This window comes from Melospiza georgiana, chromosome Z (genome assembly GCF_028018845.1).
Source record: "Melospiza georgiana isolate bMelGeo1 chromosome Z, bMelGeo1.pri, whole genome shotgun sequence".
In the NCBI taxonomy this organism is placed as follows: Eukaryota; Metazoa; Chordata; class Aves; order Passeriformes; family Passerellidae; genus Melospiza; species Melospiza georgiana.
In genome coordinates, this window is record NC_080465.1 from 32830848 (window position 1) to 32852664 (window position 21817).

General features: G+C 40.4%; 1 protein-coding gene and 1 non-coding gene across 2 annotated transcripts; both read left to right on the forward strand.

Moving 5' to 3' along the window:
• Positions 1 to 66: 66 nt before the first annotated feature.
• On the forward strand, positions 67 to 20816 carry HAUS6 (HAUS augmin like complex subunit 6). Its single transcript, XM_058044055.1, has 17 exons — positions 67 to 189; positions 1263 to 1358; positions 2140 to 2194; positions 3172 to 3298; positions 3854 to 4001; positions 7207 to 7272; positions 7396 to 7447; positions 7643 to 7816; positions 8442 to 8623; positions 9207 to 9336; positions 9922 to 9991; positions 11780 to 11870; positions 13145 to 13205; positions 13867 to 14046; positions 15187 to 15322; positions 15665 to 16612; positions 19924 to 20816. Exons 1-16 carry the CDS (start codon positions 131 to 133, stop codon positions 16579 to 16581), a joined length of 2544 nt encoding a protein of 847 aa, XP_057900038.1. The 5' UTR covers positions 67 to 130; the 3' UTR covers positions 16582 to 16612; positions 19924 to 20816.
• LOC131096306 (small Cajal body-specific RNA 8) lies at positions 12926 to 13056 on the forward strand. The gene has a single exon (XR_009115981.1). It is a non-coding gene; the product is annotated as a small Cajal body-specific RNA 8 (non-coding RNA).
• Positions 20817 to 21817: the final 1001 nt, after the last annotated feature.

Below are 21817 nucleotides of genomic sequence, written 5' to 3' on the forward strand. Positions count from 1 at the left end.
TTTTGGCGGGCTCGGCAAGATGGAGGCGCCTACGCTGCTTCCTACCCCCTCGTCGCCGAAGGCGACTTCTACCCTCTCGTCGCCGGGAGCTGCAGTGGAGGACGCTGAGTGGGAGCGCAGTCACCTCTGGATGTGTTTGCTGGCCTTGGGCTTCGACCCGAAACGGTACCCGGGCGTACAACTAGGGAGGTTAGTGCTAGGGAGAGCCGGGGGAGGGCGGAGGCGGGGGGTCCGAGCGGGGCCCGGGTGTCACTCGGGGGCGCGAGGCGGGAGCGTCTCGCCATGGCCGCCGAGGGGCCCTGTGCCCCCGGCGACAGAGAGCGCCCGGGAAATGCCCGGAGTGCAGCCGCAGTCCACGTTATCTCACAGCTTCTGAAGAAATGAAACCCAGGAATGGTGAGAACTCCTGCTCCCCCTCACAGTCATGTGGGGAAGGCGAGGTGAGGGGCTTTTCAGCGCGTGTTTTGAAAACTTGCCTTGGAAGGTAACACTCTTGCCGGAATTGTTTCCTAGCGCCGTGACCGTTAGGGGGCTGGACCGGACCTTAAAACATCGCGCAGATCCACCCTCTGCCATGGGCCGGGCTGCTCAAGGCCTTACCCCAGCCTTAAACACTGCCAGCGTGGGGGCATTTGCAACCTCCCTGGGCAACCTGTTCCAGTGTCTCACTAGTGTCACAGTCAAGATTTTTTTCCCAAATACCTAACCTAAATTTTCCCTCTTTCAACTTGTACCCATTACTCCTTGTTCTATCACCACAATTCCTGACGAAGAGTCCTTCTCCAGCCTCCCCGTAGGCCCCCTTTAGATACTGTAAGGTTGCTATAAGGTCTCCATGTAACCTCCTCTTTTCCTCAACAGCCCCAGCTCCCCAGCTCTCTCTGCCTTGGTAGGGGAGGTTTTCCAGTCTGCTTTTCAACTTTGTGCCCCTCCTCTAGACTTGATGCAACAGTTCCGTGTCCTTGTTAAGTTGGGGGCGCCAGAGCTGAATGCAGCACTCCTGGTGGGGGGAGGGTGGGGGGTCTCACACGAGCAGGACAGAGGGGCAGAACCTTCGACCTGTTGGCCACGCTGTTTTTGCAGCCCTGGATTTCACCCGTGTTAAATAGGATGAAAGGTATGTACTTTTACATAGGAAATAGAACATTCAATTAAGTATTCAGTAACATAACACTGTTTTGTAGTCTTTAGCAGACAATAAAAGTGCTCTGTTAATTTGTCACCATAGCTACTTCTGATGTGGGTGTTTATTTTTGTATTAGGGATGTGTTTGCTACACCGAATGTCGAAGCGTTTTCTATCATGGCCTACTTCTTGTTTGCTAAGCTGGATAAGCACCGTGCAGGAAAAACTTTGAAGTAAGTATTTGGCTTCTTAGGTTACTGCTGTGCCCTTCATTAAGAGTATGTTTTATAGAGTTGCTGGAGGGGAAGGAGTTGGTTTCTTGGGGAATACTGTGGAAGAAGAGCATACAGACAGAGAATTTGTTTCGTATTGATCACAGTTTACTCAATTTTGATCAGTCTGAAACCTTGCCTTAATTAGTTGTTTCTGTTACTTGGCAACTTTGATACAAATTTTAACAGCTGACAACTAATCTACGTGTCTTGTTCTTTCTGACCAAACGGAAAATAATATTTGTCATTTATGGATTGTTTCCAGGACCTTCAACATGGCAAGAACACTGTGTACTTTAATAGTTTTTTTGTATGACAGAGCTGTATCAGCTTATGCATTTGAATGTGTAAGCTGAAACAGCTCTGTCATACAAAAAAAACTGTCTCCATGCGTTGCAGGAGGAAGACCAGTGATATGAAAATGGTCAGGGTTCTGCCCTCTTTTATTTTTTTTTCCTCTTCTTCCTCTGTCCCAAGTTAGAAAGAGCTGCAGACAAACCTTTCTCTGAAATAATCTGTAATTAACTTGGGAAAAGAAAACATTGTAATTTGACAAACTTTGATCTGTTCTTGGTCTGGGGTGTCTGCCCCTCATTTTCTGGCTCAGCATCAATACGAAATCTGTGTCTTACTCTTGATTTTACAATGGTTAATTAGGAATCTGAATACTTAAATGTGTTTTGACATGGCTTTTTTTTTCTTTTCTTCCCCCTCTTCCTTTTTAAATGAAAAATCAATCAAGTCTGTCAAGTCCTAGATTTAGGAAGCACTGCTGTCAGTGGCTAAGAGAAATTTCAGTGAGTATTATGAAAAGTGGAAGTAGATGCTCTACTGGTTTCTGTGACCTTATTTTGTTTCTGAGGGAACTGTTTTATATCAGAGTTTCAAATAAGAAATTTCTTATCAAAGAATTCAGTTTTGCTTTGTATATTCTTTCATGTAGTTTATCTTGGACTTCCTTGAAGAAAAGATGTTGGCATTGGGGAATTTAGAAGAGAGAGACCTAGTTGGGTCCTAAAACTGCTGTGGCTTGCTTTTGGGTAACAGTATTTGATTAAATGGAAATCTAGAGAGTCTCTTAACCCTGGGTGGGAATAACTTCCTTCAGCTTGAGGGTTTGTTTGTTTAAGTTGCCTGGGAAGGTGTTTCTTATTGTGAAAGCTGACTCGGATGAAAAACTTAATTAAGAGCATTTTCTTGTATATGGGAAAGGGGCTACAATGTAAGGCAAGCTTTTTAAAAACAAAACAAAAACGCTTCAAGTATTGGTGGTTATTGTGTTGCTTTCTTATGCTGGCTTTCTTTTAATGATTGTTCTAAAAATCTTGTTTTGTGTTCCTCAACACTTTAATATTTTAGTAATAGTGGGTAAGGTGAAAACCAATGCTACAATATCTTTAAATATGATTAAAGTACACTAATTCATGCCTTCAGTAGAATACATGGAAGAAAACTTGAATGTGTTTTCAAAGATAGATGTTAACTGTTAGGAATGAGGAGGGCACCAATTTTTAACATTTATCCAACAGTGATAATAGTCTTTGCATTGAAACCATCTTTTGTACAGCGAGTGTTGTCAACATGGGAAAAAGCTATATACTCTTCTGCTGACTACAGTAGGTGTTAACGGGGGTGGGCAAAGTCATTTATCTTTGCATCAGGCTTCTACTGGGTAATCTGCAGCATTTTGGTGTGTAGACCAGTCTTTGATTGCTGTTGTTTATGCTTTACTTCTCAGATTAGTTTTGCATTTAAAATTTTTGTACTTTTGTAGATGGAAGGAAGTGTTCCACAAATTACATATTCCACACTGATTTCTCCTGGTGGTGCTAAAGTTGTTCATGTGTTGTGCCGTTTTGCAAGATACGTAATGATTGAGAACATGAAAAAGCTCTCTGTAGGTAAGCTGTGTGGGACAATAAAAATGCTTCATATGTTGTGTTTGTAAATGTATCAAGTCTTTAATGTGTGACAGGAGCTTTAAGAAGTTCTTAGTTGGATGCTCAGGTCAGAGTCTTCCTGTGCATTTGCACAGAGCTACTGCTGATAGAACAATGCAGATGGTTTTACTCTCTACTGCTTTATGGGTCTTGTTCCAAGGTTCACCTGTGCAATGCTCTGCACCATTACCCACACAAGCAATGGTTTGGTTCAAAAGTATTGGATGACTACGCTATTTTCTTTTTTGGAACTTGAGGAATTCTGAAGGATCAGATCTGTTCCAGCATCTTGTGTTATTGTAACCTAAAGAATATAGAAAGGGAGTGAGAGTGAGGGGATGAAAGTGTATACAACAGAAAAAAAGGCAAAAGTGGCAGTACACTGCATGCTATGTTTCAGTCCAGGTAAAAATGAGCATCTTGATTTGTGATTCTTGCAGTTTGATCTAGGTAGATTAGGAAGAGGGCAATTTGCTAAAAGCAAGTAATGTAATCCAAACCGTGGCTTCTGTTTAGGCACTGGTATACCTTCTGCTGAAGCTGTAATGCAGAGACCTCGGAATATGTACATAGCAAAAGCAAGACACAGAGTTGCATACAATAAACTGCTGCAAATTCTTCAAAGGGAGCATTTTATTTTTCAAGAATATAGGAGAAAAGCACAGTAAGTAATTAAAAAAAGGTGAGTCTTTTCATAACTTGTGTATGTGTTTTTAGAAGGATTTGAAAAGTCTGCATATACTTTACATCACAGAAGTCATTCTGTTGAACTCCTCCCATGTTTTCCCCCTTTACTTTTTTTCATCAACAGTTCTACTGCTTGTAGATCTTTTATGAAGCATAGTAGTCTAAAGAAATGAACTGTTTAGGAGATTTTATTTGTTACTTGAGCATTAAAATGGTCAGGGAATTCTGCATGTATAGCAGTATGATTTCTTCTGAAGAGTAAAATACAACATTCTGAAGATGAAACATTTGGGTTTTTTTAATTGACTGCAAGATATATTTTATTCACTTAAGCCTTAATTATTTCACAAAAGTATACTATTCTTAGTTCTTGTTTATGGTAAACACTCCAAGCTTGAGAAATGTCATGAGCTGGAACGTTCCATGCAAGCATAGAGTTATGTATCATCAGAATTTACAGAATTGTGTGGGATAGTTTACATGACTGGAGCACTGTCATGGACAGTTGTGAGTTGTTTAATAAATGGCAGAAAAGGGCGAGGGGTTGCACTGTAGGTAAAAGAGCAGTGTCAGTAGTATATGTGCATGTAGTACAGCTCCGTACAAGAGGACCGGTCATGTTTCATGCCGTTGGAGGAGGGTTTAGCCTCCAGGGAGACCTTGTGACGGGTTTCTGCTGACCTTGATTCTTACAGCGGACTTCAGCTTATCCTGGCATTTGCTGGGAAAGTGGCTCAGTGATACATTAGCAATGTAAGAACCGGGGAGTACCTGGAAGATGACCTTGTGATGCAATCACTAATTGTGCTGAGTAGGAGCAGTACTCTCTTGAACTCACTGTGTGTAAATAAGAGAAACAACTTCTTTGGAGATGTTACAGGGCTTTTATGGTCACTGCAGCCAAGGCTGTAGAACTTGAAATGCAAAGGAACGTGAGGAAGACAAGAAGAAAACTGATGGCACTGGCCTTTTAATTTGAGCGTATTTCCACTGGCCTAGACAACTGTAGGAGGTATCTTGTGGAAAGCAGGAAAGCTCATGAGTGATAGGAGACTTTCTGAGATCCTTGCTGAAGCTCATGTGTGTTCCATCTTCTTAAGTCAAAAAAACAAAGAGGTGCAACAAGGAACCAGCCTGATTAAGACAGTGTAGCAACATATGGAATATAGTAAAGGGAACTGACTCTTAACGACAAAAATACAGAAATATTTCTCAGGTGTGCAGTGATGTATCTAGGAAGGCCTAAGTTCAGCTAAAGTTCCAAGAGCCTGCTAAGAGCTTGAATAAAGAATCCTTTAGTATGTTATTAGGAAGTGGAGGTGCATGGACAATTTAGATCTGCTCCTGAACAAAATGGTAAGTTGCAAATATCACAGGTTGGGATACCCAAGATGTACCTTGCCTTAGGCTGCATGGGTAAGATCAGTAGCCCAGTTCTGTGCCAAGAAGCAGTGGGGAAAGAAGCAACAAAACACTTTCATCCAATGGCACAGGGATACTTTCCTGACATTGTCTCAGAACATATCTGACATACTTGGAAAGACAGAAGGCTAGTTAAAGGGGTGAGCCCAAAGGGTGACAGTGCCTCAAAGTTCCTTATGTAACTGGTCTGTGAATGGAATTCCATGAGGCTGGTGCTGTGTTTTCTTAAGGAATATGGATGACAGGCTTGAATACAAACCCACCAAACTTGCAGATAGTGCCAAACTGTGAGGAAGGAAGATGCTGCAGTGGGGAAACATGTCACAGAGAGACCTTACTGGGTCTGGAGACTTGCACAACAAAAATTGTGTGGGGTCTAACAAAGACCAGTGTGGGGTCCTGCAGCTGAGAGAGACAATAGACCCCAACAGCAGCACAGGTTTGTGGGTGATTAGCTGTGATGTAGCTCTGCTAAAAGGAATCAGAAGTGAGAGTAGTGTGTGGCCATAAGCTGAGCATGAGTCAGCAGTGTGTCCTGGAAACCAGGACTAGCAGCATGCCATGTTGTATGGTAATGAATACTGGTCAGCAGATGGTGGGCAATTGTATTATGCATCACACATTTTTCTTCAGTTTTACTATTTTCTCTCTTTTTCCTTTACATCTGTGCTATAGTATTTTTATTTCAGTTATTAAACTGTTATCTCAGCCCATGAATTTTACCATTTTTCAGATTCTTGCTATTCTTTTGGGGCTAGGGAGGTGGGAGGTGAGTGGACAGCTGTGTGGTACTTAGTTGCTGGCTGGAGGTGACAATTCTAATGCCACACGTGGAATACTATGTTCAGTTTTAAAAAATCAGCCCACTTGAATGTAGAGAATGAAAGATGGGAGAGATACTAGCAAGATGGGAGAGATACTAGCAGAGGACTGCAGTGGGTTAGAGGGTTTCAGAGTGTGAAATGCATAAGCTGTAGAAACTTGGTTTGTTTAGCTTGAAAAAGGCAATGCTAGGGGTTTAATCAGAGTTTCAGTATCTAAAAGGTAGTTGTAGAGAATGTGGAGGTACACTTCACAAAGATGTGCCCTAACAGGACAAGGCAGCAGGTGTTTTGGGGAAAACTCCATGTGGAGATTAAAAAAATCTCTTGTGACAACAATTAAATGGAAAAAGTTTGCCCTCAGAAGTGAAATATTGGAAATATTCAATACTTGGTTTGACAAGATCATGAGTAGCATAATTAGGGGCTCTGCTTTCAATGGAAGGCTCAAAAATACAATTTCCAGAGATCAAAGTCTCCTAAATGTCTCTGATTTCTGTAATGCTGTGTCTCCTGTGACCTTGTTTGGGAAGTATTACTACTGTTTGAGTGATACTCTTCAAAAATTAAACTCTTGATAGTTTTTTTTCATTCTTGACAGTGCATCTGAACTCCAAAGATCCTTTTGAATGCAGCATGATTTAGGCACCTAATTTATCTGAAAATCAGACTACTACATTTTTACATGCTTAAAATATCAATAAAAGCACTTTGACAAAAGAGCTTCTATGGTCCAGCTGCTTGTACTCCAGTATTCTGTTCTCTGGTCTTTTGAAAGTGAGGGATTTAGCTACTGTAGAATTGCTGAATATATTTGTAGTTCACATTGCTAATAGATACTTAGAGTAACTTACTTATTGCTGCTGGGATGAGAAATAATTGGTTAGTGACTGTAAGCAATTCTGATAAGCCTGTGCTAGCTGTTGAATTTTTTCCTAGGATTTTATTTAGAGCAATAAAGCGGACAGAGTCTGAATATGCAGTTGCGCAGAAGCAGTTTTGCAGGTAAGTACTTTTCCTTGTAACTAAGTTAGGATGTATGAAATAGATTAGATGCTCAGTTTTATGAAATATGAACTGTAATTTCACTGTAGTCTGCTTGAACTTTTGTTTTGCATGTGCATATAGGATGAAGCAAAATGACCAAAACGAAAATGACATAACTGAGAGAATTCAGAAGGTGAGCATTTTGTTCTTGCTGTGGCAATGTGTTGAATTCTAACATTTCTGCAACACCTACTGTCAGATACTGTTATTTGCACTTGTCTGCCTGTGATTATGCTAGCCCTTTCATCTGCCTTCATGCTGTTTTGGTACTCTGTCATTGTAGGTATTACAACATTTTAACACAGCGTTTTTCTCCTTTCTTGTTAAGGTCCGCAGTATGTGGGCACTTATAGTGGAAATGGTTACATCTCTGAAAAAAGACAAGGAAGTTGTGGATTCTGTACTTGAAGACTATGTTGACCCATGTATTCTGGATGGAAGTGATGTTGTTTTGAGTGTTCCAGCATTGTTGACTTCCAGAGTTGAAAGTAACATATATAGAGTAAGTGGTTTTTGTCCTTCTGCTGAATTGCTAAACTGTTTTCATTTAGTCCCCAAGAATGCAGTTAATTACCTTAAAAAATTTAAAAAGTACTTTATGGATTATTAGAGGTAATCGCAGAAGGGTGCATGAAAAATGTAAAATTCATATGCAGAGATTTCTTATTATTATAGTGCTGTTTTGTATTTGTTATTTCTAACCCATTAACTACTTCAGCTGAGCAAATACATTGATAAGTATTGATAAGTACTATAATCTGCTTGATTATAGTACTTGACTTTTTTGTGGTTTAGACATTAAAATTATTTTGACTGTTTTAAGGAGTATTTCAACCAACTGGCTTTTGTTGCCATACTGTAGTATATGGTGTTGTTCAGTTACGGCATCAGTGCTGTTTGGGCTGTATCTTTTGGGGCAGTGGTCAAACAGTGCTCCAACTCATTGCTGGAGTTTTCTCGACTTGTATTGCTTTAACGTAGACTGTATTTTTTGAAAAATGAAACTATCGGGACCTGAATCTAAGTATAAAATATATACAGTGTCCTGGCTCTGCCTACAGAAGACAAAATTTCTGATATTGGTGGTGTTCAGTAATTATTTTTTTAATTGCTTGCTCTACTTCAAGTTTTGTACAGGAAATTTATATGAAGAGGGAAATCTGAATTTCCTAACAGTTATTCAGTTATTAAATGAAGCCCTGATGACATTGAGAGATGAACGTTGTCCATGTAAATTAAAAGAACTTTACAGAATTGAGGATGTGGTTGCATCCTACAAGAATGCACTACGGGAGTTGAACACTGAAAGGTGATTGTTGAGAGATTTTCTCTAATTGCTTGTTCTCAAATGGTAGGATCATATCTACTGGAGTCTTTTCTAGAAAAATGTTACAGCAAAAACATGTTGGTTCAGTCTTATGCCTCTGGGAAAATTAGTGTTTGTTCTAATTATTTAGATGACTTTTTATTGAGATTCTTCTCTACTTAGTTTCAGCTTTTTGCCTTTGTTTCATTAATGTTTTGGTCTTTGTTCCTGGCGATCTCATTTGCTTGCTGATTTGATTTTTGCTTTTTTTTGTCTTGTTGCATTAATAAGTTCTGAGAGTTTTAAAACTTTCATCTGTAACTGGCTTAGAGAAATTTAAAGTGTTTATTGTATATATGTTTTAGTGTAGTTTTTCCAATTCTGCTGTAAGAAACATGAAGACTGCCTAGCAGCGGCTTTTTTGGTTGTGAATTTTAGTTCTTAGTGTTTGCATAAATGCATGAATAAATTGATACATATCAAAGGTTTGTCAGGGTAAGGGAGAACACATAATACTTTCCCTCTTTATGTGGAATTGTTATCTCTGCCAACAGGTGTCTTCATTTTCTATGTTTATATATTACAGTCTAAGAAGAAGGCAAGAGCATTGTGAGCCAATGCATCAGTCTCTTCTCAGAAAACAACAAATCTGGGAGTCAAAGTGGAAAATGATTCTTGGCCAGTGTCCTTTTAATTTAATCTTAAGAGATGATCTGGTAAGTAGTATTAATTTTATCTGATTCTGGGAAAGAGAAAAAGGTGAAGGTGAGAGAGGATGTAGGTCTAAACTAGTATGTTCTGTTACAACACTTCAGCTTTATAGATAAGGTAAGGGGACTCAGGTAGTGCAGTATACCCAATTCTGCTTTAAGAAGTAAGGAGAATACATGTTTCTTAAGGAGAATACATTTCTTAAAGAGAATACATTTGACTGTCGCACTGATGTATTCACTGGAGATGTTGAGATGGTAGGTCAGCATAAGAGTGAGCAGATTGCTTTTTGGTTTGTTTCTGTCTGTCCCCTTGTGGAAGCTGAGCATTTTGTATGTTCAGGCTGAATATTTGCTGATTTCTGTTATCCCCTTTTAAAGTGATGTATTTGATGAAGGAACAATAATTTCCATTTTGATGCTCACACTGACAGAGATTGTACCCTTATGTAGCTACCCAGCAGAGAGAGGAGAAGTTGAGTCTGACAGCTGGTTAGCAGGAAAATTGTTTTAAATAACTCTCTATTAAATGCTGTTGATAAACTGACTTTTTCTGCCTGCTTGTGTAACTTTTTCTTTTCCTTTTGAAAGCAACCAGCTTCATCACTTCAGTCTTTTAGTTCTTCAGACAAAGATGGTGTCCTTAATCAGTCATTTTCAGGTGGGTGAACAGGAGAAGCTTCTTTTCCTTCTTTCCCACCACCACAGTTGTTAAAAGTTATGTGGAATCAAAAAGGCTCTGTTCTTGCATTTGCAGATGATCTTTGGTAGTCTGTGGTAATTGGTTCTGAATGATTCTTTGCCAAAATTGCCTTGCATATTTCAACTTTGTAGTGTCTTGGAGATTCTCTGAAGCTTGGCAAAAATCCACTGCTGAGCTGTTTGATATTTTGTTGTTCTTGCGCAAAGGATGTTGAGACAGGTGCCTGTGTTAATAAAGGTTAAAGGTTTGTTTATTCATTGATTCTAGAGAATACATTCGGTCTAACAGTAAAGGTTATTTTAGGTTGGCGGAGTAATAGAGAAAGAAGGTGAAGCTTTCCCATTGACTATCTAGGAAAAGAAATTGAAGGTGTCCTCCCACATAACTATGTTTCCCTGGTACACTGAAATAATTTATTCCTTAGTAACTGTTCCATTTGGTCAGGATCTCACTTGATTTGTGTTAGTTGCATTCAGTTATTTGGTTAATAGTGTTGATCAGAGCTCACTTTGATCAGACATGGTTGTTGCACATGCTAATTGACTGATGATATTTTACTGTGTGACCTCATTTTACTTATTGACCAAGTCTTGACTGTCACTAGTACAGAGTTATAAGTTAAAAGCTACAAAGCAAGGAGGAAGACTGCTTGAATCATGTCATTTAGAATTCCTTTTAGGAAAAATGGCATAACAGAGGTGTATTGGAATTGCAAGATGCAAAAAATTGGTGGGAAGATCCTTTTGGCTACAAAGTTGAAAGTACTGCTCCAGCCATCTGAGTCTATGTGGGGGTAAGGCTAGAAGCTGCAGAGGAAAAGCTACAGAATTGGATTTGGAACATAGTTTGCCTTAAAAATTTAAAGATTGAAGCACTGTACTATGATGCTATGAGCTGGTAGAATGAGAAAGCTTGAGACAGATTGTGACATTCTCTCTGTGGTTGAGATTCATTATCTGATAATACAGCCATTAAGAAAACTTCTGTCTGTTAATAGGGTCAAACCCAAAAGCAGAATAATGACCTCACCTAACTACTAGAAGTGAGCTTGGATTTTTGATGTGTTGAGTTAAATGTGATGGAAAATGCCATTTTCCCCTGCAAAAGCTGAAATTTAGTATTAGTAGAGAACTACTGAGGTAAAACTTTGGCTGTGTATTCAAGGATGTGTCAGAGTTAGTACATTGTTGTAGACAGGCCATGACTGAGGTATGTGCACCTCCAATAATGTTCAAAACATTTACTTCTGTAACATTTACTTATGCAAAGCTTCACCTTGCTTGGACTGAGGCAGCAAGAGGAATGAGTATATCCACAAAGATATTTATTGATTAATGCAGTTGGAGTAAAGGCGGGTGGAATTGTGCTTTGTGGAACTGATGTACTGTACAACTGACGTCTGTGTGGAGAGAAGGGGATAATGGTGATGTGGCTGGGACTGTAGTTTGGAGGAAGGTAAAAGGTCTGATTGCTATGTGCAGGGCAGCAGATAGAATCACGTTCTTGAACATGTGTTCGGGAACAACAGAAAGACGTGCTGGCTCCTAGGGGCATCTGTTGCTACAGGTACTGCGTGAGCAAAAGGATTGATAGTACTATCCTGCTTATGTATTAATTTATTTTTCTTGAAGTGTAAAATCCATCCAGTGTGTTGTCTACAGAAGTAGTGTGTGTGATTTGTGTCACATGGGAAGCCTAAGTGAAGAAATTGGAAGCAATACTGAAACTTTTGGGTTGCTTTTCTAGATAATTATGACTATGATCATGAAGAAAGCCATGAGGAAAGTGATGGGTGTTTGGAAACCATGACCGATGCAATATTAGTACCCTCAAGAAGGTATGCTAATAAGAATTTGATAAAAAAGCAGTAGACGAATTACATGTTTACTTATTGGACCTGAATACTTTGCATCGCTTGAGTCTTAGTAGAATATTTTAGTAGCCCACTCCTTCCATCACAACTACTTGCTTTAGCAAGGTAGTCCTAAAGTAACTGCTGCTTTCTCCAGCTAATGACAGATTGATCAACTGATTGCTGCTGAGTAGGAGGAGTAGCAGTCAAATTGCAAGATTTTTTTCTTGCTTTCTAACTATGTTCGAAGATTCAAGAGACAGATGGAGAGAACAGAAGCTTCCGTTTCTCAGGCTAAACCTGCTCTACAAGGCTTTTTTCATTACTTTTCTTGAGACTTACAGTCACATTGTTCTGTAGCTACTCTTCCTACAGTACCAGCAAAGGGTTAAACACAGAACAATGTTATCCTAGAAGGTTTTTTCCCTTTTGTAATTTGCTTAGTCCAGGAATATTTCATGACCTTTTGAATAATGCTGTCTTTCATAATATGACTCCCACAAATGTTTGAACGTTACCTGCTAAGGGACTAAGGGAGTTAGCAAAGGAATGCTGTAAAGCTATCCATTCTTAGACATCAATAGATGTAGTTGCATATAAGTCTCAGAGGCTCTCAAAGTAGTTAACAATTAAATCCTGGGTTTCTTTCAGTGACTTCATACAGTATGGAGGCATGTCTGCTTCTGAGGCTACAGACAAATAACATCAAAAACATTTTAAGATATGCTTTTCTTAGCAAGTGGGAACTGTGCAGTTTTGAGAGCTATGCCATTGGCATGCAACTTACTAGAAGTGATAAAGCTGAAGTTTTTGGTAGCCAGGTGATTGTTAAATATCAAGTTTACATAGGAACAGACTTGTGGATGCCAGAAATGGTTCAGACAAAGACTACGTAGGAAAAAGAATGTTGTCAAGTGTGCAGAAGACTTTCCAGTTTTCTTTTATAGTAGAATGCAGAAGACTTGTTTACGAGTGTATTGAGAAAGCCCTTTTTTTTTGTGTGTGCTAATCAATAGCAGAGTTTATTAATTTACTGGTTTTGGGAGGCTGATACACAACTAGAGCTAAAGCTGCTCTAATTGTCACACTGTTCTCCCTATAGTAAAACTGCTTTCTGATGACCGGGACGAATTGAGGGAAATCGTAACGGACAGATACGGAGCACACAGTGTATAACAGCCTTCTAAGATTTGCATTCTAGTTGTTTAATTTGTCTCTAAAATTGTTGGGTTTTTTTTTTGTCTCTCTCCCCTCTTGAGGAGCTCATCGGTGCTGTCGTCGTCAGAGGCGTCTGAAAAGGAAGACCTGTTAATTAAAAATGTATATATCTTTGAAATAAGTTAAACTTATGGCATGTCCTTTTTATATTGGTTGAAATTTAGACTTCATGGAAAATGATTTGGGGCATGTTTTTTTGGGGCTTTGGTTTGTTTTGTGAGGGTTTTGGGGTGGTTTTTTGATGTTTTTTGAGCAATATTTTTACACATTTGAGTTAGTCTGGCAAAATTGTAAAAGTTAACTCTTGGTGACTTCACTAACCTTTAGGAAAGAACAGCAGGAAGTAGGTGCCCTTATATCTGACTTCCTGTGTAACATGCAGTGTGTGACTGATGCCTTGTTTGCTGAAACAGTCTTTTGATGTGGGCAGTGGTCAGACTTTGTTTCTTTAAGCTATAAATGAAATTTAAGTGTGAAAATGTAGGGTAAAAGGAACCTGGATGTACAGTTGTTCACTGTAGTGTGATCAGAGTTGTTGCAAGTGAGTCATCTATGTTGTATGTAACACCTATCCTAGTCACTACTTAGGTCCTACTTTGAATACAGTTGTAAAAATATTTTGTATTTTGTTAGAATTCAAGACTGAAATATTTTTGTTGACTAAACACTGTGGGGCCATTGCAGTTCAGAAATTTAACAGTAGTTTATGCTAATACCCTTTCTTGATTTTAAAAAGACTAATAATTCCTTTGTATTCCTGTAGAACTTGAATACTTGTGTGGGAAATGAAAAACCTGTGCCTCAAAAAAACTTAAAAAATGGAAAGGAAGAATTCCCTGCTTCAGAAATGGAGGAGAATGCAGATGAAAATGTTACCCAGCCAAAGTCTCCTGCAAAAAAAGATTACCTTCTTGAGAAAGCCAGAGATGAACTGGCAGAAGAGGTTAGGATATAATTTTTGTTAGTTTTTAAGTAAATGATCACTAAGTTTGGAGAACAAATCACTAATTATAACAAAAAATGTCTCTTGTAATCCACATACATCGAAAGATACCTTTTTCTGCTAGATGGTTATCAGTCATGGAGTTTTAGAGTGGACTGATAAAGTACACACTGAAAGCATGGAGTTTGTGCAGGTATCATACTTAAAAATCATGGTGAAGTGAATAGTATGTTCAGTAGAATCATGGTATGATTACACTTAAGTCAGTGAAGTACACTGCATATATTGAGAAACAGAAAGAACTGTTGAATTCTTAAGATATGTGTTGCTATCTCGTTGTATTTCATATTTCTAGAGTCCCATACTGTTGTTATGACATTCTTAAAGTCCATAGGTTCTAGCTGGTTTTCTACCATGCAGTTCTTCTCTGCTGCACAGTTCCTCGTGGCTTCACAGGGACTCCTCAGGGCTCTCGAGCCACCCCTTTTATCCCAGTTGTCTTTACGAGCTACAGCTGCTGCCCAACTAAGGACTTCACAGCTGCAGCTCATTTGGAGCTACTAGGACCCACTTATCCAATACATAGGACTCTCACTACAGATATACATGTTAAATATTTAACAGGGACTTGGTAATTTTAAGCAGGAATGTAAATATTTTTCCTTTTAGGTATTCCATTTAATATTTGAGGAATTCCTTCACAAGGGTTACTGTCAAATGTGCCACTTCTTATTTTGGAAAGTAAATGGCATTTTTAACTGAAATGGTAGTTGTTTTTCATCTGCTAAAAATTTTTAAATGTGTGAATATATCTCTAGTCTTCAAGCTTATGCAGTTCGTGGCTAATGTCTTAAATATATTCTATCTGAGCACGTTTTCTTATTTGAAAGGTGGAATCATAGATGATGAGTGAACTGAAAATTGAATCTGATCTCAGTCCCTTACCTTCATTTTGTGTTTGTAGCATACTATGGTCATTGTGAACCTAAGTAGTAAATAACAGAAAAGTTAGGATATTCCAAATTCTCCACATGATTTGGAAAATGAGATTTATTTTTAACCATAACTGACAGAAATGAAGAGGTTATAATGGTTATAATTTTGATTTCTTAGAATTTCCTGTTCTTTCACATCCTACAGATTGCAAAGTTGGTGATGTCTGAGTCACCTCAGAGTGGTGAAGAAAAAGGAATGCCATTACATGATCTCAACAGCTCACTGTCTTTTTACCCATTTATAACGAAGAATCAAATACCCCGAACTCCAGAAAATCTGCGTGAGTTTGAAACTGTTTTTATTATGCTCGTTGATAAAAAATGTGGTTAGTTCATTGACTTGTAATGCAAGAAGAAAAATATAATTATTTCAGTGATGTTGTATGTTTTTCTAATGGCTCAAACTAATACAAAACAGTAGACCTAGTAATAAGTTATGAATACTTTGAATTTGATTTAAGAGATTTTTTTTTCTTACATAGAATTCCCTTTGTTTTGGGGAAACCTAAACAATATAAAGCAGCTATATGTATTCCCTCTTGGATTGCTGTATCACTGAGGGGACAGAAAAAAACCAGACTGATTGAAAGCATTAAAATTTCACCTTGGTTTGTTTCATTTAGTTGCTGAAATTAGAAGTTCGTGGAGAAAAGCTGTTCAGACTGAGGGCTCATTAGACCCAGAGCTGTCCTCAGCTGGAGTGGTGACAGAAGAATCTTCAGTGAATGCCACACCCGGTATGCAGGAGGAGATGGGCCGTTCCTTTGTGTGCTCTGAACCTGTGTCTCCTGTATGTGACTCGGATGCTCCTGTATCACAGAAGAAGTCTCAATTAATTTCTACAGAATCTGCTTCTCAGGAGCAGGTGATTTTAAGTCATACATTTGAATCTTCAAATTCAAACACATCTGGAATTCAAGAAAATGAGAGAACTGAGTCAGAGGAACCAGATTGTTCTGCTTTGAGTGGAAGTTTTGTAGAAGATCTAACCCAGACTTTGCAAAATGTAGAGAACATGAATATTTATTTGAAAAGTGGTAGTAGAACAAATACACTACCTTCAGACCACTGTTGCAGTTTTCTAATGGGTGAGACGCTATGCTGGGATGCATCTGCATTAAATTCTGCCCTTCATGAATCTCTTGACATGGGAATATTGGATGAGACGCTTCCAGAGTGTGATGGTATGGATCTCAGCATATCTGCAGACTCAGACTCTTTTTTTTTAACAAGGGACTGTGAAAATTTAATGGATGAGTCAGAAAATAATGAGGATATTAAAAAATTGGACCTATATTTGCAGTCCCTGTCCAACTCACATGAAGTGCTAAAAACGACTGCATCTAAGAGTCATAATAATGGAGACAAATCTCAAAGTTATAGAGCTAAACTAAGGATATCCGAAGAAGGAGAGGAAAATGAGGATGATCCTCCCACGGATGAAGGATTTACCAAGATGCCATTGCCAAGCTCTCCTGATGAAAGCAAACATTCCCTGTCATCTTTGCTGGTATCCTGTCAACAGAAGGATGGTACATGAAGTCCCATTAGACTTACTACATGAATTGAAGGTAAGTTTCTGTGTTCTTTGTGCATCAAGATTTTGTCCATTCTGTCACTAGATTTACTACCATGAATAACATCTGAGTAGTTGGACTGTGCTGTGGAGGTGGAGGGAAACTTATTTGTATGCTTGTTTCTCATGGAACATGAGATGTGAAAAAAAAAAAGAGGAAACAGGCTTCCTCTAGTTCTAGAGTTCTATCAAACATCTTCCAAGTACAATAAAAGATGTTCATCTAACTTTCTGCTGTAATCCGGAGTGGTTAAAAAAAAAAAGCCTCAAAGTGCATTAACTGCAATCTGCAGTTAGATTTTGAATAATCTGAATTTAGATGTTGAGAATTCACAAAGGTAGTTTGAAGTTTTGTGTTTACTCTGAACAAATTTGGCTATTTAGAAATGTGTCATATATCATTGAAACTTCTGTGAGTTCATTAAGGTGTTGATAGAACTATCCTGCATTCCAGCCTGCCTATCCCCTTATCCCATTTTCAACAGAGGTGTCAACTGTTTAACTGTTTATTGGAGTGTTTAGTTACATGTTCAATTAAATCATTGAAGTGCATTGATAAAAATTAACTAGTAATGGAGGACTTCCATGAAAACAGATGGTATGCAGGGATGTGATGAGGCAGGCCACCACCCACTTGGAATTGAGTCTGGCAAGGGATATCAGTGGTAAGTACATCAGCAGGAAAAGGAAGATTAGGGAAAGTGTAGGGCCATTGTTGAAGCAGACAGGTGTCCTGCTGATGGAAGACACAGTTAAGGTGGAATTAGTGAATGCCTTCTTTGCCTCAGTCTTTACTGCTGACGCTGTCCTTCAGGAATCCCAGACCTCAGAGGTAAGGGAGGACGGCTGAAGAAAGGGGGACTTGGCCCTGATCATAGAGGGTTCAGTTAGAGGTTAACTAGACAGACTTAAAGCCCATAGGTCTGTGGGCTCCAACGGGATGCTCCTGTGGATGCTGAGGTAGATATCCCGTGGCAGATATTGTTACTAAGCCATTCTGTGTTATCCTTGAGAAATGGAGAACAGGAGGTGCCTGGTGACTGGATGAAAGCCAGCATTACATCCATCTTCCAAAAGGGCAACAAGGAGGAACCAGGAAACTACTGGCCAGTCAGCCTCACCATCGTTCCTGGAAAGGTGGTGGAACAGATCATTCAGAAGATCATCACCAAGCATGTACAAGAACTGGTCAGGATGGATTCACCAAGTAGTCAGGATGGCAATTGGGAGTAGACAAGTGGAAATCATACTTTACCATGGCCTTCTGAGATGACATGGCAGGGTAGGTTGACTAGTGGAGAGCAGTGGATATTGTTTGCTTTTAAAGAAACTTCCCGGTCTGGCCATTCATGAGACTCTGGCAGAGACAGTTCCCAACGTCAGAGGCTTTCACTGTTGGGAGTGAAGCCCTTCACAGTGGGTGGCTCCAGCGAGCTGATGGGTGCCCTGCTTGACTCCTCACACAGCCCACCCTCACCTGCACTCAGAGCAGTTTCCTCGCAGCTCCCAGGTGTCCCATAGCAGTGTCTCACGTGTCTCAGTCCATAAAGCCATTTATTCACAGTGCAGTAACACAGAAACAGCTCGAGCTGGTCCCTCTGGGCAAGACCCCCAGCAAAGGAGCCCCAGATCTTGTACAGCCTCAGTCTCCCCGCATGCAAGTCTTGCTCTTCCTCCTGAGTCATTAGCTTCTGTCCCCACTCTCTGTTTCCATCCACCTAGATGGTGTCACCAATCTTCATCTCCTTTGTTATCCCAAAGGTAGGCAATTCCCAGCTCCTGATGTGTCTGTCACCATCCATTCACCTGGCTGCTGTCATCCATATTCATACTCCTTGTTATCCTGAAATTTGGCAGTTCACAGGCTCCCACCCAGAGCTCAGATCTCAGTCATCAACTTTGATGTCTATCAGATGGTATCAGCACTACCTTAATTTCAGCAAGGGTTTTGATAACATCCTCATTTTCCGTAACATCCTCATAGGTAGGCTCAGGAAATTTGGGTTAAAGGAATGGACAGTGAAGTGAGTCAAGTACTGGCTGAAGGCAGAGCTCAGACAGTCATGATCAGTGCAGCAGAGTCCAGCAGGAGGCCTGCAGTCAGTGGTATTCCCAAGGGATCAATATTGGGACCAAACTTATTCAACTTACTTGTCAATGACCTGAAGGAAGGGATCAAAGGCACCCTCAGCAGGTTTGCTGGTGACTCCAAACTGGGGCAGTGGCTGATGCACCTGAAAGCTCTGCTGCCATTCAATGGGACCTTGATCAGCTGGAGGGCTGGGCAGAGAGAAACCTGGTGAGGCTCAACAAGGGCAAGTGCCAGGTCCTGCACCTGGGCAGGAACAGCCCCAAGTGCCAGCACAGCCTGGGGCTGACCTCCTACAGAGCAGCTCTGTGCAAAAGGACCTGGGACTCCTGGTGCATCACAAGCTGCCCGTGAGCCACCAGTGCCCCTGTGGCCAGGAGGGCCAATGTCATCCTGGGCTGCATTGGCAAGAGTGTGGCCAGCAGGGCAGGGAGCTGATCCTCCCCCTCCACTCAGCCCTGGTGAGGCCATTCCTGGAGTGCTGTGTCCAGTTCTGGGCTCCTCAGCACAAGGGAGACAAGGAGCTACTGGAGAGGGTCCAGTGGAGAGCCACAAGGATGGTCAGGGGTCTGGAGCTTCTCTCTCATCAGAAGACACTCTGGGAGCTGGGATTGTTTGGTCTGGAGAAGAGAAGACTGAGAGGGGATCTCACCTAAACATAGAAATATCTCAAAGGTGGGCGTCAGGAGGATGGTGCCAGACTCTTTCCAGTGCTGCCCAAAAAAGAGGCAAGGAGCCGTGGCCACAAACTAAAGCACAAGAAGTTCCATCGTAACTTGGGGCAGAAAGTCTTTACACTGAGGATGGCAGAGCACTGGAACAGCTACCCAGAGAGGTTGTGAAGTCTTCCTCTCTGGAGACACTCAAAATCCAACTGGGTACATGTCTGTGTCACCTGCTTTAGGTGACCCTGCCTTGGTGCAGAGGGTTGGACTGGATGATCATCAGAGGTCCTTTCCAATGCTACCTGTGCTGTGATTTTATGAAGTACTTAGAATTTAATATTTAAAATTTAAGAAGTACTGTAATTTTTTTCTGCAAAAAAGGTTTCATTTAGAATGGTAGCCATGTTGCTAGCAACTGATGAGAGTACTTATCAAACGGTACTTAGAGTACCATTTTATATATGCTTTATTAATACATGTGAAACAGCTTCAGTATTTCTGTCTTAATAGTTGAATACTATAGAGTGCAAACTGGTACGTTTTCTCTTTCAGGTAAGAATAGTTGAGTTGGAAGCTGAGAACGAAGGAACATTCATCAGGATGGAATTTGTAAAGCAGCATAACCAGAGCAGTGCATCTATGATTCACTTGTATCTTCTCCAAGCATTATCTGCATTGGGAAGTTGGAATCGTTATGGTCTGCAAGGAGACCCTACTCCAGTCTCCTTGTTTAGGAGTGTCACTTGCCTGCTCTGACACTGCCAGTTTCGTATCATTCACTGTGGCTTTCTATATACAGCGCATCATTTATATACAGAACTATAAGCTTATTTTGAACAGCAGATGTTGAGTAAATGGCATAACCTAGAAAATGGAAAAATTAGATGTCAAAGGAGAAATAGTGAAATCTGTTAATTTGCTCCTAATCCACATCTCATACCCCATCCCAACCCTTAATCCAACAGATTGATATTTTTCTTGGTGCTCTACATTCCATTACATTCATCTCTCTTACTGAGATTTCTGGTCTACACTGCCATCAATTCTGCCTTTTAATAGAGGCTGTTCCCTTTTTCTAAGCTTCACAGGAGTGCATATTTCTTTAGCTATATTACTGAATAAATGCTTTACACTAAAGTTACAAAAATTTATTGTTTGTGGTAGCGCTAATGATTTTAACAACTTCTTGATTTTAACTTCTTGATTTTAACTTCTTGATTTTTCTTGCTACTTGATTTTAACATCACATCATATACAATATGTTGTGATGTAAAGGGTAATAGACCCTGTGGTAATAGCAGAATGCAGCGAGGTGTACTTGGCCTTCTAGAGCAGAGCAGGTCAGAGTCCGGCTAGGTGAGGTTAAGGCCGACACCCAGCTGCATAACCTGCCAGCACCCCTCGGCGGCGTAAGGCCTCGGGCTGGGCTGGCTGTGGCCTGGATCGCTGCTGAACGATGAGATGGAAGGAGCTGGACACTCGCTGCGTTTATTGGAAAGCCCACGATGCCAGCCAGGGAGGGATGCCAGGGTTATAAAGGCAAGGGGGTGGATCTGGGAGGGGTTTACAGAAGACCAATAGGGGGAGGAGAGGGGATGAGCTTAACACAAATGACATAGTGGAGAGCCCAATAGGTACCAGGTAAGGGAGGGGCCCCGGGACCACAGCCAACCACAACCCCCAAAGAGGAGAAGCTTCTGGAATACTAGGTGGAGTGATTGACTAGCTCAGGGAGGAGGAAAAGCATACATAGAAGGGAAAAAGGGGAGGAGAAATTATATAACATAACAGATTGACAATAGAACTGGCAGGGCTGTGGCGGGAAAACTGAGGAGGGCAGAACCATTTTACACAAAATGGGCGGGGGAGCAAATACATAAAATGGGGGAGGAATTAAATGAACTTAACGAACACACTACAATAGGAGAAAGTACAACTCTAGATTCCAAGAGGAAAACTTACTGTTTTAAAATACTGTCTCCTAACCTAATGTGTTTAGAGGCATTTTTAAATAAAGTTGTTTTAATGTTCTGCATTGTCTTCCTCCTTTCTTCCATAACAGTTACCTTGGGTTTTAAGAAGAAGCTCCACCTGTATTTGACATCTTCCTTATAAAGAGAATTTGACAGGTTCTGTGAAAAGCCATGTGGGTGGTTGAGGAAGCTGTAATATCTATAACACACATTAGAAGATAAGAGGGAAGTGCTGCTTAATAGCCAAAGGTCTTTTCAAACCTAAGTTCTATGATCCTGTTACCACTTAGTTACTGGCTGCCTGGAACAGGTCCAGCTGTGTTCTGTCCACACGTGGACTCTAGAGCTTGGCACTGGTGACTTCACAAACATTGCCCGGGTAGCTAGATGGGCTGTAGACTAGCTACATATAAGGATGGGGATAATAAGATTGTGGCCTATCTTTAGAAAAGTCAAACTGCCTTTTGTGTTGT